The 14,586-nt window shown below is 50.5% G+C and overlaps 1 protein-coding gene across 3 annotated transcripts in view; it reads right to left on the bottom strand.

The window, feature by feature from the left end:
• DPP3 (dipeptidyl peptidase 3) overlaps positions 1-14,586 on the bottom strand; it is a 35,307-nt gene that overhangs the window by 3,533 nt on the left and 17,188 nt on the right. For all 3 annotated transcript variants that reach the window (XM_030833475.3, XM_030833474.3, XM_060302889.2), the window contains exons 9-16: positions 14,460-14,518; positions 11,563-11,757; positions 11,232-11,344; positions 10,775-10,867; positions 9,229-9,291; positions 9,005-9,129; positions 8,761-8,881; positions 6,903-7,082 (exon numbers count right to left, since the gene is read on the bottom strand). In XM_030833475.3, the coding sequence (XP_030689335.2) occupies positions 6,903-7,082; positions 8,761-8,881; positions 9,005-9,129; positions 9,229-9,291; positions 10,775-10,867; positions 11,232-11,344; positions 11,563-11,757; positions 14,460-14,518 (949 nt within the window). The remainder of the gene's footprint in view (positions 1-6,902; positions 7,083-8,760; positions 8,882-9,004; positions 9,130-9,228; positions 9,292-10,774; positions 10,868-11,231; positions 11,345-11,562; positions 11,758-14,459; positions 14,519-14,586) is intronic.

A 14,586-nucleotide genomic window follows, 5' to 3' on the forward strand; every position in this document is an offset into this window, starting at 1 on the left:
CAGTGGCTAAGACTCTGCGCTCCCAATGCAGAGGGCCCGGGTTTGATCCCTGGTCAGGGAACTAGATCCCACGTGCCGCAACTAAGACCCGGTGCAGCCAAATAAATAAATATTGGGCTTCCCTGGTGGCGCAGTGGTTAGGAATCTGCCTGCCAATGCAAGGGACACAGGTTCGAGCCCTGGCCTGGGAAGATCCCACATGCCGCGGAGCAACTAAGCCTGTGCACCACAACTACTGAGCCTGTGCTCTAGAGCCCGTGAGCCACAAGTACTGAGCCCACGTGCCACACTACTGAAGCCCGAGTGCCTAGAGCCCCTGCTCCGCAACAAGAGAAGCCACGACAATGAGAAGCCCGTGCACCGCAACGAAGAGTAGCCCCCGCTCACCGCAACTAGAGAAAAGCCTGTGCGCAGCAACAAAGACCCGACACAGCCAAAAAATAAATAAATACATTTATTAAAAATAAATAAATAAAAATAAATAAAAACAGTTTTATTTTCACCATGACAAATGTTCAGGCAATTATCCTTAGTGTTCAACAAATACTTCTCCTTGGCTGCATGGCATGCGGGATCTCGGTTCCCCAACCAGGTACTGACCCTGCGGTGGGAGCTCGGAGGCTTAACCACTGGACTGCCAGGGAAGTCCCCACCCTCTTTTTTTAGTAAAACATTTCACACACCCAAAATATATAGTATGTATGTTATAAAGAATAAGACACCCGTACGACCACCACCCAGCTTAAGAGTCAGTCCAGTCGCCCCCTCCTTGACTGCACCCTGTGGTCTCCCCCATCTGACGAATCAGCACTCGACCTGGTGCTCATTAGTCCCTTGTTTTCCCCGAGTTCTACTCTCAACCATAAATTTCGCCCACATCCTGTGACGTGCTTTTTCTGCTCGAGTTACATCTGAGATTCATCTGTGTTTGTGCGTGTAGTTATAGTTCACCCTTCTCAAAGCTGTACGTATTCCACTTACAAACACGCCACAGTTTCATCTCTCCCACTGTTGCTGTGTAACCTGTGCTTTTTGCCCTTTGGGGCTGCTGGGGACATCCTGTACGTCTCCTGATGCTCAGAGGCAGGTTTCCCCAGAGAATCAAGGTCTGGAGGTCAGGTGAATGCTCATCCTTAAAGGACGATGCCCACATTGTTTTCCAGAGTTGTTGCACCTGTTTACATTCCCAGAAGCAGGGGCTGGCAGTCCGTCCTGCTCGGCACACCAGGGTGGCGTTGACAGTTTTTCATTTTGCCAAGATGGTGGGTGGAAATCTCACGTTGTTTAAGTTGTGCTTTTCTGATGACTAACGAGATGGAATAGCATCCCACAGGTTGGTGGGCTACTTATTTTCCTCTTCTGTTCATGAGTTTTGCCTATTTTTCTGTTGGGTTGTCTTTTCCTCCCTTTTTTTTTTTTTTTAAAGTTCTTTATATATTTAGATGCTAACCTTTTGTTAACACATATGTGGTAAATACCCTATCCTAGTTTAAGACTCATCTTCTCACCTTCTTTATGGTAAGTTTTGATGAATAAAAGTTATTATTATTGTTATTATTTTGGCTGCGCCGCATGGCTTGCGGGATCTTAGTTCTCTGACCAGGGATCAAACCCAGGCCCACAGCAGTGGAAGCACAAAGTCGTAACCACTGGACCACCAGAGAAGTCCCTAAAAGTCATTTTTAATGTAGTTAAAGGGATCGATCTCTTCCTTGATGGCCTGTGCTTCTTGTATGGGGAGAAATTCTCCTCCACTCTGAGGTCATAAAGATATTCTTTTCTCAGTTTAAAACTTTGCCATTCATGTGTAAGCCTTTAATCTCTCTGGGATTGAATTCTGTGTGTGGTATAAAGTAGAAATCCAGAGTGTCTCTCCATAAGGATAATCTATTGTCCCAAGGCCACTATTAAATGGTCCCTCCTTCCCCAGTGGTCTGCAACACCACTTCTGTCATATACCAATCAAAGCTCTTGGTTCTGTTCCACGGGTCAATTTGTCTATTCCTGCCCCAGTGCCACACTGAATTTAGAAGTCTCAGAATAAACTTTGGTATCTGGTGGAACAAGTCCCCAGCCTGTTTTGCTTCAAGCGTGTTGTGGCTCTGATTCACGGTCCTTTACGCTTCCATCTAGATTTTACCATCAGCTTGTAGAGTTCCATGAAAAACCCTCTTGGGCCTTTATTCAACCTTGCTGAACTCTTTTTTTTTTTTTTCTTTTTTTGCGGTACGCGGGCCTCTCACTGTTGTGGCCTCTCCCGTTGCGGAGCACAGGCTCCGGACGCGCAGGCTCAGCGGCCGTGGCTCACGGGCCCAGCCGCTCCGCGGCATGTGGGATCTTCCCAGATTGGGGCACGAACCCGTGTCCCCCGCATCAGCAGGCACACTCTCAACCACTGCGCCACCAGGGAAGCCCCTGAACTCTTTTATTACTTTCAATAATTTATAGATTCTTTTGGCTTGCCTACGTAGACAGTCATATCATCTGCAAAACGATGGTTTTTTTGTTTGTTTGTTTGTTTTTTGCGGTACGCAGGCCCCTCACTGTCGTGGCCTCTCCCGTTGCGGAGCACAGGCTCCGGACGCGCAGGCTCAGTGGCCATGGCTCACGGGCCCAGCCGCTCCGCGGCACGTGGGATCTTCCCGGACCGGAGCACGAACCCGCATCCCCCGCAACGGCAGGCAGACTCCCAACCACTGCGCCACCAGGGAAGCCCAAGGTTTTTTTTTTAATTTTTAAAAAAAATTTTTGGCAGCCCACATGGCATACGGGATCTTAGTTCCCCGACTGGGGATAAAACCCGTGTCCCCTGCAGTGGAAGCACAGTCCTAACCACTGGAACGCCAGGGAATTCCCAAAACGATGAGTTTTGTTTCTTCCTAATGCCTAAACTTTTTACTTGTTTTTCTTGTTTCCTTCTAAAAGCTAGGACCTTCAGTACACTGTTGATCAGAAGTGGAAATAGAAAGTATATTTGTCTTCTTCCTGATTTTAAAAGGAATGTTCTAGTGTTTCAACAAATGACATTTACTGTACTTTCTTTTTTTGAGACACTCTTGGTCGGGAACCAGCTGCAAGCTGACAGTTCTTGCAGCTTAAAGCATGGCAAAGTCCTGCTTAATTCTTGACAGGACCCGAAAGATTATTAGAGAAGATATGAGTCTTGGCCCGTGAGGCTGCTTGCGGTTTCTCTAACTATAGTTTGTCCTTGGCATGTTTCGGTAATCACAGTCTGTTCTCATGCATGTTTATATTCTGGTTCGCAGAATGTTTTGTACTATAACTTCAACACTAAGGAAATACTGTCTGATGATTCTGTCTTGTGATTTTAACAAAAACATGTATTGCCTACTGCAATATATAAAGAGTTTTGATAGGAAATAAAGTGTGTGTGTGCTTGTACACCACCCTCCTGACCTCATCTCTGCTTAATCCCCTCACCTGCTCTCAGGACTTGTTCCTCAGTCTAACAGCGACTGACAACTCTTATCGGTTAAAGAAATTCTTTTTGACTCTGAGTTTCCTGAGCGTTTTTTATCATAAATAGATATGGACTTTCAAGAACTTTTTCTAAATCTATTGAGATGATCATGGTTTTTCTCCTTTAATATGGTGATTTTCATAAATATATTTTATGATGTTAAATAAACCTTTCATTTCTGGGATTAAACCCAAATTGATATTTTCTGGGTTTGATCTAAGATTTTGTTTCAGAATTTTGGCATTTACATTTTCCCTTCCTGAACTATCTTCGATTTTGGTATCAAGATTAAACTGGCAACTTACAAGGAGGTAGAGAACATTCTCTCTTTTTCTATTGTATGGAAGAGTTTATATAAAATTGATACCATCTGTTACTTGAATATTTCGTAGGATTCATCTGTAAAACTCTGTGAGCTTAGCATTTTTAAAAAATTAATTAATTATTTATCTTTGGTTGCGTTGGGTCTTCGTTGCTGCACGTGGGCTTTCTCTAGTTGCGGCGAGGGGGGGCTATTCTTTGTTGTGATGCGGCAGGCTTCTCATTGCGGTGGCTTCTCCTGTTGCAGAGCACGAGCTCTAGGCACACGGGGTTCAGTAGTTGTAGCTTGTGGGCTCTAGAGCGCAGGCTCAGTAGTTGTGGCACACGGGCTTAGTTACTCCGCAGCATATGGGATCTTCCCAGACCAGGGCTCGAACCTGTGTCCCCTGCATTGGCAGGTGGATACTTAACCACTGCGCCACCAGACAAGTCCCAGCTTAGCATTTTTTGTATGAAGATTTTAGACCACCGATTTAATTTCTGTAATGGCTATAGGATTATTCAAGCTATCTATTCATGAGTCAATTTTAATGTTATTATTTTTCTAGGAATTTGTCCATTCATCCAAGTTAAAAAGTTATTGCCATAAATTCCTGCTATATTTACAGTTATGTCCCCCTTTAAATTTCTACTCTTATTTTGCCTTCACTTTTTTTTTTTTGGCTACGTAGTATGCGGGATCTTAGTTCCCCGACCAGGGACTGAACCTGGGCCCCCTGAAATAGAAGCGCAGAGTTCTAACCACTGGACCACCAGGGAATTCCCATTCTATGACTTTTCTAGACAGGGGTTCCAATTGTCATTCTTGGTATCTCTAGAGCTTCCTGGATTTATGAATTGGGTCTTTAATCAGTTCTATAAAATTCTCAGCCATTATCTCTTCTAATATTCCCTCTCTTACCTTTTCTCTCTCCTTTCCTCTTGGAACTTCAGTTTATGTACATTAGACCTTTTCACACTATCCTCCATGTCTCTTAATCTCTCTTTTAAATTTCCTAGCTTTGTGTCTCTGTGCTACATGCTGTATAACTTCCTTTATCTTCAGCTGGATTTAAACCCTGTTTCAGCTGCCTATTTTTAGTTTCAGTGATTATAAAGATTATTGCTAGGAGGTCTATGTAGCTCTCTTCCAAATATCTGACATTTTGTGGCTCTGATCCTTACTTCTTTTGCCAATTTGCAGGTGGCAAAGTAGGATTCCTACTAGGGCACCCTCCAGGTAAGCCTCCCCCTCTTAGACCCAGGGTTAGAATGATTTTCCCTAGCTTTGGAGTAATTAAAACCGACTGGGAACTCCTGGGAGAAGGTTAGAGAGAATACCTCACCTTTCTCTCTTCTGCATGATATTCAACACCCAGAATGTGAACACACATTCATCAGGTCGACAGGTTAGACCCCAGGAGCTTAAACCAAAGAGTTGGCAACAGGGGTGCTGACGGGACCCAGGTGTTATCATGAACAAGTGAGTAAGGCAGGTAGGTAGTGGACCCGGCAAACTGGAGAGTCACGCCATGTCCAAATGTCCAAGTGTGCAAACGCAGTGGCTGATGCTCAGTTCCAGCCCATCGTTCACGTGGGAATTACGTCTATTGATGTCAGGCCTTCAAAGAAGTCAGAAATACACATTTGTGTCTCACCTCACCAACTTTTATAATACGGGTGGGCCAAAGCTATGACTGTGTTTGTGACCCATGGCTGAAGCCTTTCCCTATGGAAAAGCCTTCATCTTCCCTGGGGCTGGCTCCTTGCTCTGCTCTTGGCTTTTCCTGGGGGCTAATAAAAGAAACAGCAACACCAAAAATGCTTCCATATTCCGTATCTTCTGTAAAACTACTGCTGCAGACACTGTCCATTCTGCTGAATGACTCCTCTCGTACAGAGACCCACCTGCTTCAGTCTCTAGAACGGAATGCTCTGCGTTCACTCCCTACTAAGTCACAGTTCGATACTGGCTGGAGATGTGGCAGATTTGACTCCTTTATCTAGTGACTTATTATTATTATTCATAGACTGTTTTGGAATAATTTTAGATTTACAGAAAAGTTGCCAAGATAGTACAGAGAGTTCCCGTGTGGCCCTGGCCCAGTTTTGCCTGTTGTTAACATCTTACAAAATTGGTACATTTGTATTAACTAAACTCTAGACGTTATTTAGATTTCACTAGTTTTCCCACTAATGTCTTTTATCTATTCCGGAATCTGACCCAAGACACTGCACTGAGTTTTGCATCTAATGATTTTTAATTTCTAATTTTATTTTACTTTAATGGCCAAACATATCTTTTTAGGAAAAATGCCTAACATCCCTTCTGGAAATAGGTGGGAGTACAATCATAAAGAGGTATTTGCTGAATTGAAGGCTGGGCCTTCTTCAGGTTGAAAAAGCCAGCAGGACCCTGTTCTGATGGAAGGCACTTCCCGGTAAGGAGTGGGTCACCATCGGTGGTCCTCCAGCTTTGTTGAGTGTCAGAATCACCTGGCAGGCTAGTAAACGTGCAGGTTCCGGGGCCCCGCACTCAGAATTTCTGAATCAGGAGCCCTGGGGTGGTGCCTTTGAATCTGCATGTCCTGGGCAATGCTGCTGCTGGTCTCTGGATCACACTTTGTGTCACACTGGCTTGGATAACACGACATTCTATCGCTCAGTTCCACATATATGTTGTTTCATTTAATTCCTACCAGGTGAGGCAGGTGATGTACCTCATTTGACAGATGAGAAAAGTGGAGGCCAGCAAGGCAAAGTATGTTACCCCAATTACACAGCTGGTTAGTACTGGCACCAGAACCCCAAAAGGTCTACTGACTCTAAACATCCCTACCTGGGAGGGACGTCAGGGCTGCAGTGACCACTGTCCCTCCCTCGTTCACTCACCAAGCTCCAGGCTTCCTCCTCTGTCTCTCAACCCACCAAGCTCCTTCCAGTCCCAAGACCAGGCTTTACGCTTTGTTTCTTCTGCTATCAGATCTTCTAATAGCTGGTTCCTCCTTGGCACTCAAATTCCAGCTTAAATACCACCACCTCCAAGAAGCCTTCCCTGTTACAGGGTGGGGAGACAGGGTGAGGCTGGAGGGGGCCTCCAAGGTGAGAGGCCCCTGTTTACCTGGAGTCTCCGCAGGAACCTCTCCAGGGCGGGCTTGCCCACGGTCCGGATCTTGTTGCGGTCAAGGTGGACCTGGGCATCTGGGCGCCCATCGGAGCCTGTGGTGGGAGTGACGGTAACAAGTCCCTCGCCGGCCTCCAGCAAGACCCTCAGGATCACAAACCGGGCCTGCATGTGGGCCTGCCGGGGCCAAAGAGAAAGGAATCATTTGCAACCCCGAGGCAAGAAGTATCAAGAGCTCATTCCAAGGTCTGATATATCATATGTGCGCACTAATTGTCAATTATTATCGTCGTTTTATTCTTCCCCAGCCTGTGGGTCCTTTTGTGCCTATTCCTCTCCCCTCAAATGCTTCCCTTCTCCTCTCACAAGGGAGGGCAGGCTGCCCTGGTAGACAGGAAGGCCATTTCCAGGCAGGACCCAGAGCCCCATGTTCCCCCTTGTCACCCACCATCCCCTCTGCTGCTCCACAGCCCACCCTCATGACAACAGTTACCCCCAGAGGGCCCCTCGCCACCAGGACCCCGAGCACTTTCTTCTCCACAATCCTGTTTGCATTCAACAGTGGGATCAAGAGGGCACCGTTATCCACAGTTTACAGATGACAAAACAGAGGCCCAGAGAGGTGAAGTGACTTGCTCAGGGTCACACAGCTCGTAGGAGAGAGCAAGGACTAACCCAAGTTTCCTGACTCTAAAACGTGTGTTCAGGGCTCCCCTGGTGGCGCAGTGGTTGAGAGTCCGCCTGCTGATGCAGGGGACAGGGGTTCGTGCCCCGGTCCGGGAAGGTCCCACATGCCGCGGAGCGGCTGGGCCCGTGAGCCATGGCCGCGGAGCCTGCGCGTCCAGAGCCTGTGCTCCACTACAGGAGAGGCCACAACAGTGAGAGGCCCGCGTACCACAAAAAAAAAAAAAAAAAAGTGTTTTTTAAAAAAATAAATTTATTTTAAATTTATTTTTGGCTGTTTTGGGTCTTCGTTGCTGTGCGCGGGCTTTCTTTAGTTGCAGTGAGCGGGGGCTACGCTTCGTTGCGGTGCGCGGGCTTCTTATTGCAGTGGCTTCTCTTGTTGCGGAGCATGGGCTCTAGGCATGTGGGCTTCAGGAGTTGTGGCACGTGGGCTCAGTAGTTGTGGCTCACGGGCTCTAGAGAGCAGGCTTGGTAGTTGTGGCACAGGGGCTTAGTTGCTCCACGGCATGTGGGATCTTTCTGGACCAGGGCCCGAACCTGTGTCTCCTGCATTGGCAGGTGGATTCTTAACCACTGCGCCACGAGGGAAGTCTCCGTGTGTTCTTTTGATGACACAATATTGCCTCCTCAAAACAGACTTACTTGACTTCTTAAAAGATTTCAATTGCTTGCCCTATCTCTAAAGTACATCTCATCACCGAACAGTGTAGCCTAATAGCTCTGGAGGCAGGCTGCTTGGATTTGAATTCTGGTTCTGTTACCAGCAAGTTACTTAATCGCTTTGTGCTTCAATTTCCTCATCTCTAAAATGAGGGTAATAACAGTACCTACCTCCTGGGTTGACACTGGGGACAAATGGGTTAATCACATAAAGCACTTAGAACTAAGTGGCACAGAGTAAGTCCCATGCAAGTCATCTGTTAGTGATCATAGTAAAATCATCTCATCTGATTCACCCTCAAAGGTGGGCAAGGAGATTATTACTCCCATTTCACAGACAGGGACACCGAGACTCACAACAGTGACCTGACTTGCCCTCATATGCAGTGGACTCTGGGATCAACCCAGTTTATGTGCCTCGTAGGTACGGTTGTCCCTTCCCTACACCCAGAATCCTGATCTTGGTCCCCACCTAAGGCTCTTCCCTCCTGAGGGGTCCCCTGGCCCCCACCTGTCTCCAGCTGGAGGCCTCAGGGGTGTAGAACTCCAGAGCAAGCAGCCCGGCCCGAACCATGTTGAGCCAGTTCACGTAGACCACATCTTCTGCATCAGCCCCCTCAAAGCCAAAGATCCTGGGGGAGGGAGGGGAAGTGGCAGGGGGGAGGGGGGCCAGAGGCTACCCGGGCCCTGCCCTCCCTGCCAGCACCCCCTCCATCCACAGAGGAGGCCCCCCCACCCAGGCCTGCTGCTCGTACTCCAGCACTTGGGGGTTGAGGCAGAGGTAGAGGCCCACGCTCTCTGCCCGGCACTCTTCATAGCTGGAGGCAATAGTGCTGAACTTGCTGTCCCAGGTCTCCCCGCTCCGGTACCAGCTCTGAATCTGGGAGGGGAGGCCCAGGAAGCAAGCTTAGGGGTGCCTGCCATCCCCCTGGGCCGCCCCAGTCCCAGCACCCCAAGGCTCCGCCGAGGCCACCCTCACCTGCTCCCCTGTCTCTGGGTTGATCACTGTCTCCTGGTCAAAGTTGAATGTTCCTTTCTCATCCTGCAGGAGAATGGTCATGAATGTGGGGCAGGTGAGGGCAAGGTGCCCCTGCCCTGGGCCAGGCCTTCAGCCCTGGATCCAAGTGGCTCAGAAAGGTGCCGGGAGCAGTGAGTGGATGGCAGGAGCAGCAGGTCCACTGACACACTGCCGCCTCCAAACCTGTCCTGTGACACATCTCAGAAGCCCCGGAGGTAGGAGAACGTCAGGCACCTACCCCTGCACAGACAGTGACACTGCAGGCCAGACGGGGAGGCACATGCCCAAAGTCACATGAAGACTTGGACTCAGTATCTCCAGAGCCCAGCTGGAGATGTCCCAGTGGGTGGACCAGAAGGCCTGGCCGCTTCTCACCTTCCTGGCCCCTCTGCTGGCAGAGGAGGTCGCAGCACGTGACTCTCGGCCTCAGAAGCATCACCCTCACCGTCCTCTCCATGTGCCAAGCGCCTTTCGTGCACCATCCGTTTCACCCTTGCAACCACCCTCCAAGGAACATTCTATTACTACCCCACTTCACAGAGGAGGAAACTAAGGCTCAGAGACTAAGAACCCCAAAGCCGAATCAGAGCACATAATGTCTGTGCACACTGTCTCTTAACAATAACACCCATTTTCAGAGGGCTTATCGAGTGCCAAGCAAATCCCAGGGCTTTGCCTTTATTCCTCACAAAAGCCATACCATAGGAGTCAGGAACCCCATTTTACAGATGGGCCAACTGAGGCTCAGGGAGGGGAACTGTCTTGTTGTGCAAGGCCATCGAGGGGCCACATGTGTCCCCGCTTCCCTGGGACTTCAAAGCCTGGACAAAGCCCAATGCCAAGCTGTGCCCCCATCAGCTGCTCTCTGGATCCTCCTGACTTCCAGGCCCAGCCCATCCCCATTTGGAGAGGCAGCTCCACCCCACAAGGAGCAGGCCCAACGCTGCACTCTCTGACAGCCCTGCCCCACCCACCCCCAGTCATGTCATCCATGCAGCTCCGGGCTGGGGGTCCACAATGGGCTCTTCCCGGCCTGCCAGAAAGGCTGTCTGTCTTCTCATATTCCCTGAGTGGGTGCTGAGGGCGCTCCAGTCACTCTGGCTGGCCAGGAGGAAGGGGCAGCTCTGGGGAGAAGGGGCCCCCTTCAATACCTGGAAAGGTACAGGCTCCAGGGAACAGCAGTGCAAAGACACACAGTGCTGCAGCCTCAGGACTAGGGGCTCCAGACACTGCCCCCTCCTGGCCTCTCTAGCCCTGGGGCTGCCTGGGTCACACCCTCAGGGCAGGCTTCCCTGGCCTGAACCAAGCAATTCTTCCTGTGGGGGGACCTTAGCTGGATAGTCCTGCAGGTCCCACTCAATCCTGGGACATCTTGGGGGAGGCTGAGACACTGAGGGCCAAGACTGGAGCAGCTTCACCTCTGAGGGGCTGACTGTGGAGGAGGGGAGCCGTAGGCCTGGCTCTGCAGAGGCTCCTGCGGGCACCACGGCCAGCCCCGTGTTCTTACCTGCACAAAGAGCTTGCCGCTGCCGTGGCCCAACAGCTCGTGCAGCCCCACCTGCACGTCAAAGGAGGGTCCCTTCCAGCGGATGTACAGGTCCTGCCGAGACAAGCAGAGACCCATGCTGCCCACTGTCCCACCACGGTCACACGGCCTGCCCACACCCCCCGTGCCAGGCCGAGGGCCCATCGTGATGCACACATTTGCTAAAGGCCTACTACACTGGGCACCGCAAAGCCCATCCCATCCTTGCAGCAACCTGCGAAGAAGGGTCTGCCTCCACTGTTTGCCAGCTGGGGAAACAGGCTCCAAAGACACAAGGTCAAAGGTCACAAGTGGGGAAGCAGCAGAGCCAGGCCCGAAGCCACGTTCTTTCCTCTCCTCTGCGCTGGCCTGTCCGCCTCCCTGCATCAGCTGAGGTCAGGCCAGGCCCAGCGCCGGCCCTTGGGCTGCCGGTGCCCACCTTGTCCTCCTCCTCCAGGAAGGTGAGCTTCTCCCGCTGTGTGGCATAGGCCACGGCCAGCACGTTCCCCAGCGACACGTTCTTAAAGCCTTCCGTCTGCCTTAGGTCGTCATCTGGAGAAGGTGAGGGTGGGGACCAGGGAGAAGGGGCAAAGGTCAAGGGTCACAGACGAGGAGTCTGGACAAGAGGGACAGGCCGGGATGGTGAGCGGAGCAGGGTGATTTGTGGTCAGGGTGAGTGTGTGGAGGCGGAGGGTGCGACTCTCAGTGGGGTCTCCTGGGGGTTTGGGCCATCCTGTCGTGTTCGAGGGGCAGGGCCCACGGAAGCTCACAGTTGGGGATGTTGATGCCGGCAGGGATGCCGGAGCCGGCGAAGGTGAGAACATCCAGGGAGGTGAAGTCGGGGGTGAGGAACTTGTCCTTCTCGAAGGCTGGGGGCCAGGGAAGCTCCTTCAACAGCTGCTCCGCACTTGCCACTAGCCACTCAAACTTGGCACTCATGGCCTTGTTCACCATGGCCACGAAGCCTGTGGGGGGACAGAGTGGGCTGTGGGTTGGCAGGGTTTGGAAGGGATCTCACACCCTCCTCAACCCCTCTAACCCTCCAGCCGTCATGCAGGTATTGAATGCCTGCTGTGCACAGTGACCCTGTGCTGGCCACTCGGGAGGACGGTGACCCAGGCCTGGGCCCTGCCTCCACGAGGTCACTGTTTTGGGATGGGTGGGGAACAGAGAGAAGGCTTCGCTGAGTAACACCTGAGGTGGATCTTAAAGGAGATTGTGGGGAGTACATAGGGGATGATGGGGAAAGGATCAGATGCCCAGTGGAAGGGACGACGTGAACAAAAAAAGATGCTCTCCTTTTTGGGGGAACTGTGAACTGTCCTGCACGGCTAGTGCACCTGGCTTATGCGGTGGTGAGTGAGGCTGCCGCACAGGCGGCTGGGACTGATCCTTTCAGATTCAGTGCAGTTAGCGTTCCTGGCTCAAAGCAGTACAATTTCCAAAATTGTACTCCATAGAACACATTTTCTATGAGAGCCTTCATAAAGAAAGAGCTCCCTGGTCAGATAATTTTGGGCAAAACTATACACTCTACCTCCATCTTCTTAAAGGTTCGCAATGCACATTTGCACGTTAAAGAGTCCTGCAAGCAGAGACTCCCTGCTGCTGAGCAACAAATCCTTCTTGATGTAATTCCTGCTAACCCTGCAGGGACTGTGCGCTGGAAAGGCCTGACCTAGACCGAGGAAGGGGTCAACCTTAACCTGGCCGAGGGATGGGCTTGGCAATGCCTCTCCATCTGGATTCGCTCTGTCTGATGAAATCATCACACCAGGGCAGGAAGAGAGGATGATTAAAATAGCAAAGAAGGAAAAGCGACCTAAATAAATGTCCAATGATTGGGGATTATTAAATAAATCAGGGGGCAGCTATGTGATGGCATGCCATGCAGCTGTTAGATATGTAGTACAATATCAAATGCTGTGGGGAATTATTTATGATATATTGTGAATACTATACACCTATTAAAAAGAATGTGGTAGGTCTATATATACTGATAGGAAAAGTATCCACTATACATGATTAAGTGAAAAAACCAAGTGACAGAACAATACATAGAATATAAGCTCATTTACCTAGATGAGTTAAAAGGAATGTGTGGGGACGTCCCTGGTGGCGCAGTGGTTAAGAATCCGCTTGCCAATGCAGGGGACACGGGTTCGAGCCCTGGTCTGGGAATATCCCACATGCCACGGAGCAACTAAGCCCGTGTGCCACAACTACTGAGCCTAGGCTCTAGAGCCCGCGAGCCACAACTACTGAGCCCACAAGCCACAATTACTGAAGCCCGCGTGCCTAGAACCCGTGCTCCGCGACAAGAGAAGCCACCGCAATGAAAAGCCTGTGTGCCACAATGAAGACCCAACGCAGCCAAAAATAAATAAACTTATTTAAAAAAAAAAAAAAGGAATGTGTGTGTGTGTGTGTGTGTGTGTGTGTGTGTGTGTGTGTGTGTGTGTGTGAATGCTTCGACAAAGGCCTGGAAGGACCTGTACTCAACTGCGAGCTGTGGTGATCTCAGGAGGGGTGTGACATAGGAGAGGATAGTAAAGGAGGGATTTCACATTTTATCCTACATACGTCTGTACTGTTCCAATTACTTGCAACAAATGCAGATTTTAAATCACACACACGTTTTTAAGCACAGCACTATACAAAAACAGAAGACAAAAAGTACATTCCAAATTTTAACCTTGGGGTGGGTACAATCCCAGTTGATTTGTTTTGGTCTGTATTTTCATAATTTTTGACCACGAACAGAGACTACTTTTCTAATACTCACAATGAGTTGTGTAAAAAGGGGGGGACCTCTGAGACTGAGGCTGCTGAGGAGGCCCTGGGGTCTTGGCCCTCAGAGCAGGCCTGGCAAATCAGGCAGGAAACCTGTCTCACCCTCCGGCCCCTGGACTGCCTGTCCCTTCTGCCGTGTCCCTGGGCCTGGATCTCTGGGCTCAGATCCAAGCCCTCATGGGCTGTCGGGGCTTTCCTCTCTCCTCCAAGGCTAATCTCGCGGGCTTTTGGCAGCTGGATGCTCCAGACTCTCCATCCAGGGGCTGGGGAGGATGAAGCTTGGCAGAAACAAGTCTAAATCCTCAGGCTGGGTGCCCTGCCCTGCACTAGTGGTTCCCATGGGGGCTTGGACACAAGGGCCGAGGCAGCCTGCCACCTGTCCTGAGATGACAGCAGCCGAGTCAAGTTCACAGTCCCAGTGTTAATTCTGCTCCCATCAACTCAGCACCATTTCCACGCCTGGCATTGTGCTGAGCTGTCTGCATATAATACCTCACTTCCCACGACACCCAAAAAGGAGTGACGGATGCGCAGAGGTGGGGTTAAGTGGCTCAAGGTCACACAGCCATTAAGTGACAAAGCTGGAGCCTATGCCTGGACCAGACATGAGAGGCAGCACAGCAAAGTGGCTCAGAGCCAAGGTGCCTAGACTAGGCCACCCACGACCTGTGCCTCAGTTCCCACAACTGTGAAGTGAGGAGAGACATTCTCATAGGATGATGGTGTCAAAATGAGCTACGTGTCCAGTACATGGCAAATCATCAGTGGCTGTTGTCATTGTTATTATTACTGCTGAGGGAGGAGCGGGGAGGGGAGAGTCCTCAGGGGACAAGGGTAAGGGTTTCCATCCGACCGCCCACCTCCCAGAAGTTACCTTCAAACTCTCCGCGGGAGCCAAAGGGGTCTCGGTAGCTCTCGATGAACCCGATGTAACTGGGGGAGAGAAGGGCTGAGATGGAGGCGGGGCGGGGGGAGGGGGCAGGGTGGGGTGAAGGCTGGCG

Source organism: Globicephala melas, chromosome 8, assembly GCF_963455315.2.
Source record: "Globicephala melas chromosome 8, mGloMel1.2, whole genome shotgun sequence".
Classification (NCBI taxonomy): domain Eukaryota; kingdom Metazoa; phylum Chordata; class Mammalia; order Artiodactyla; family Delphinidae; genus Globicephala; species Globicephala melas.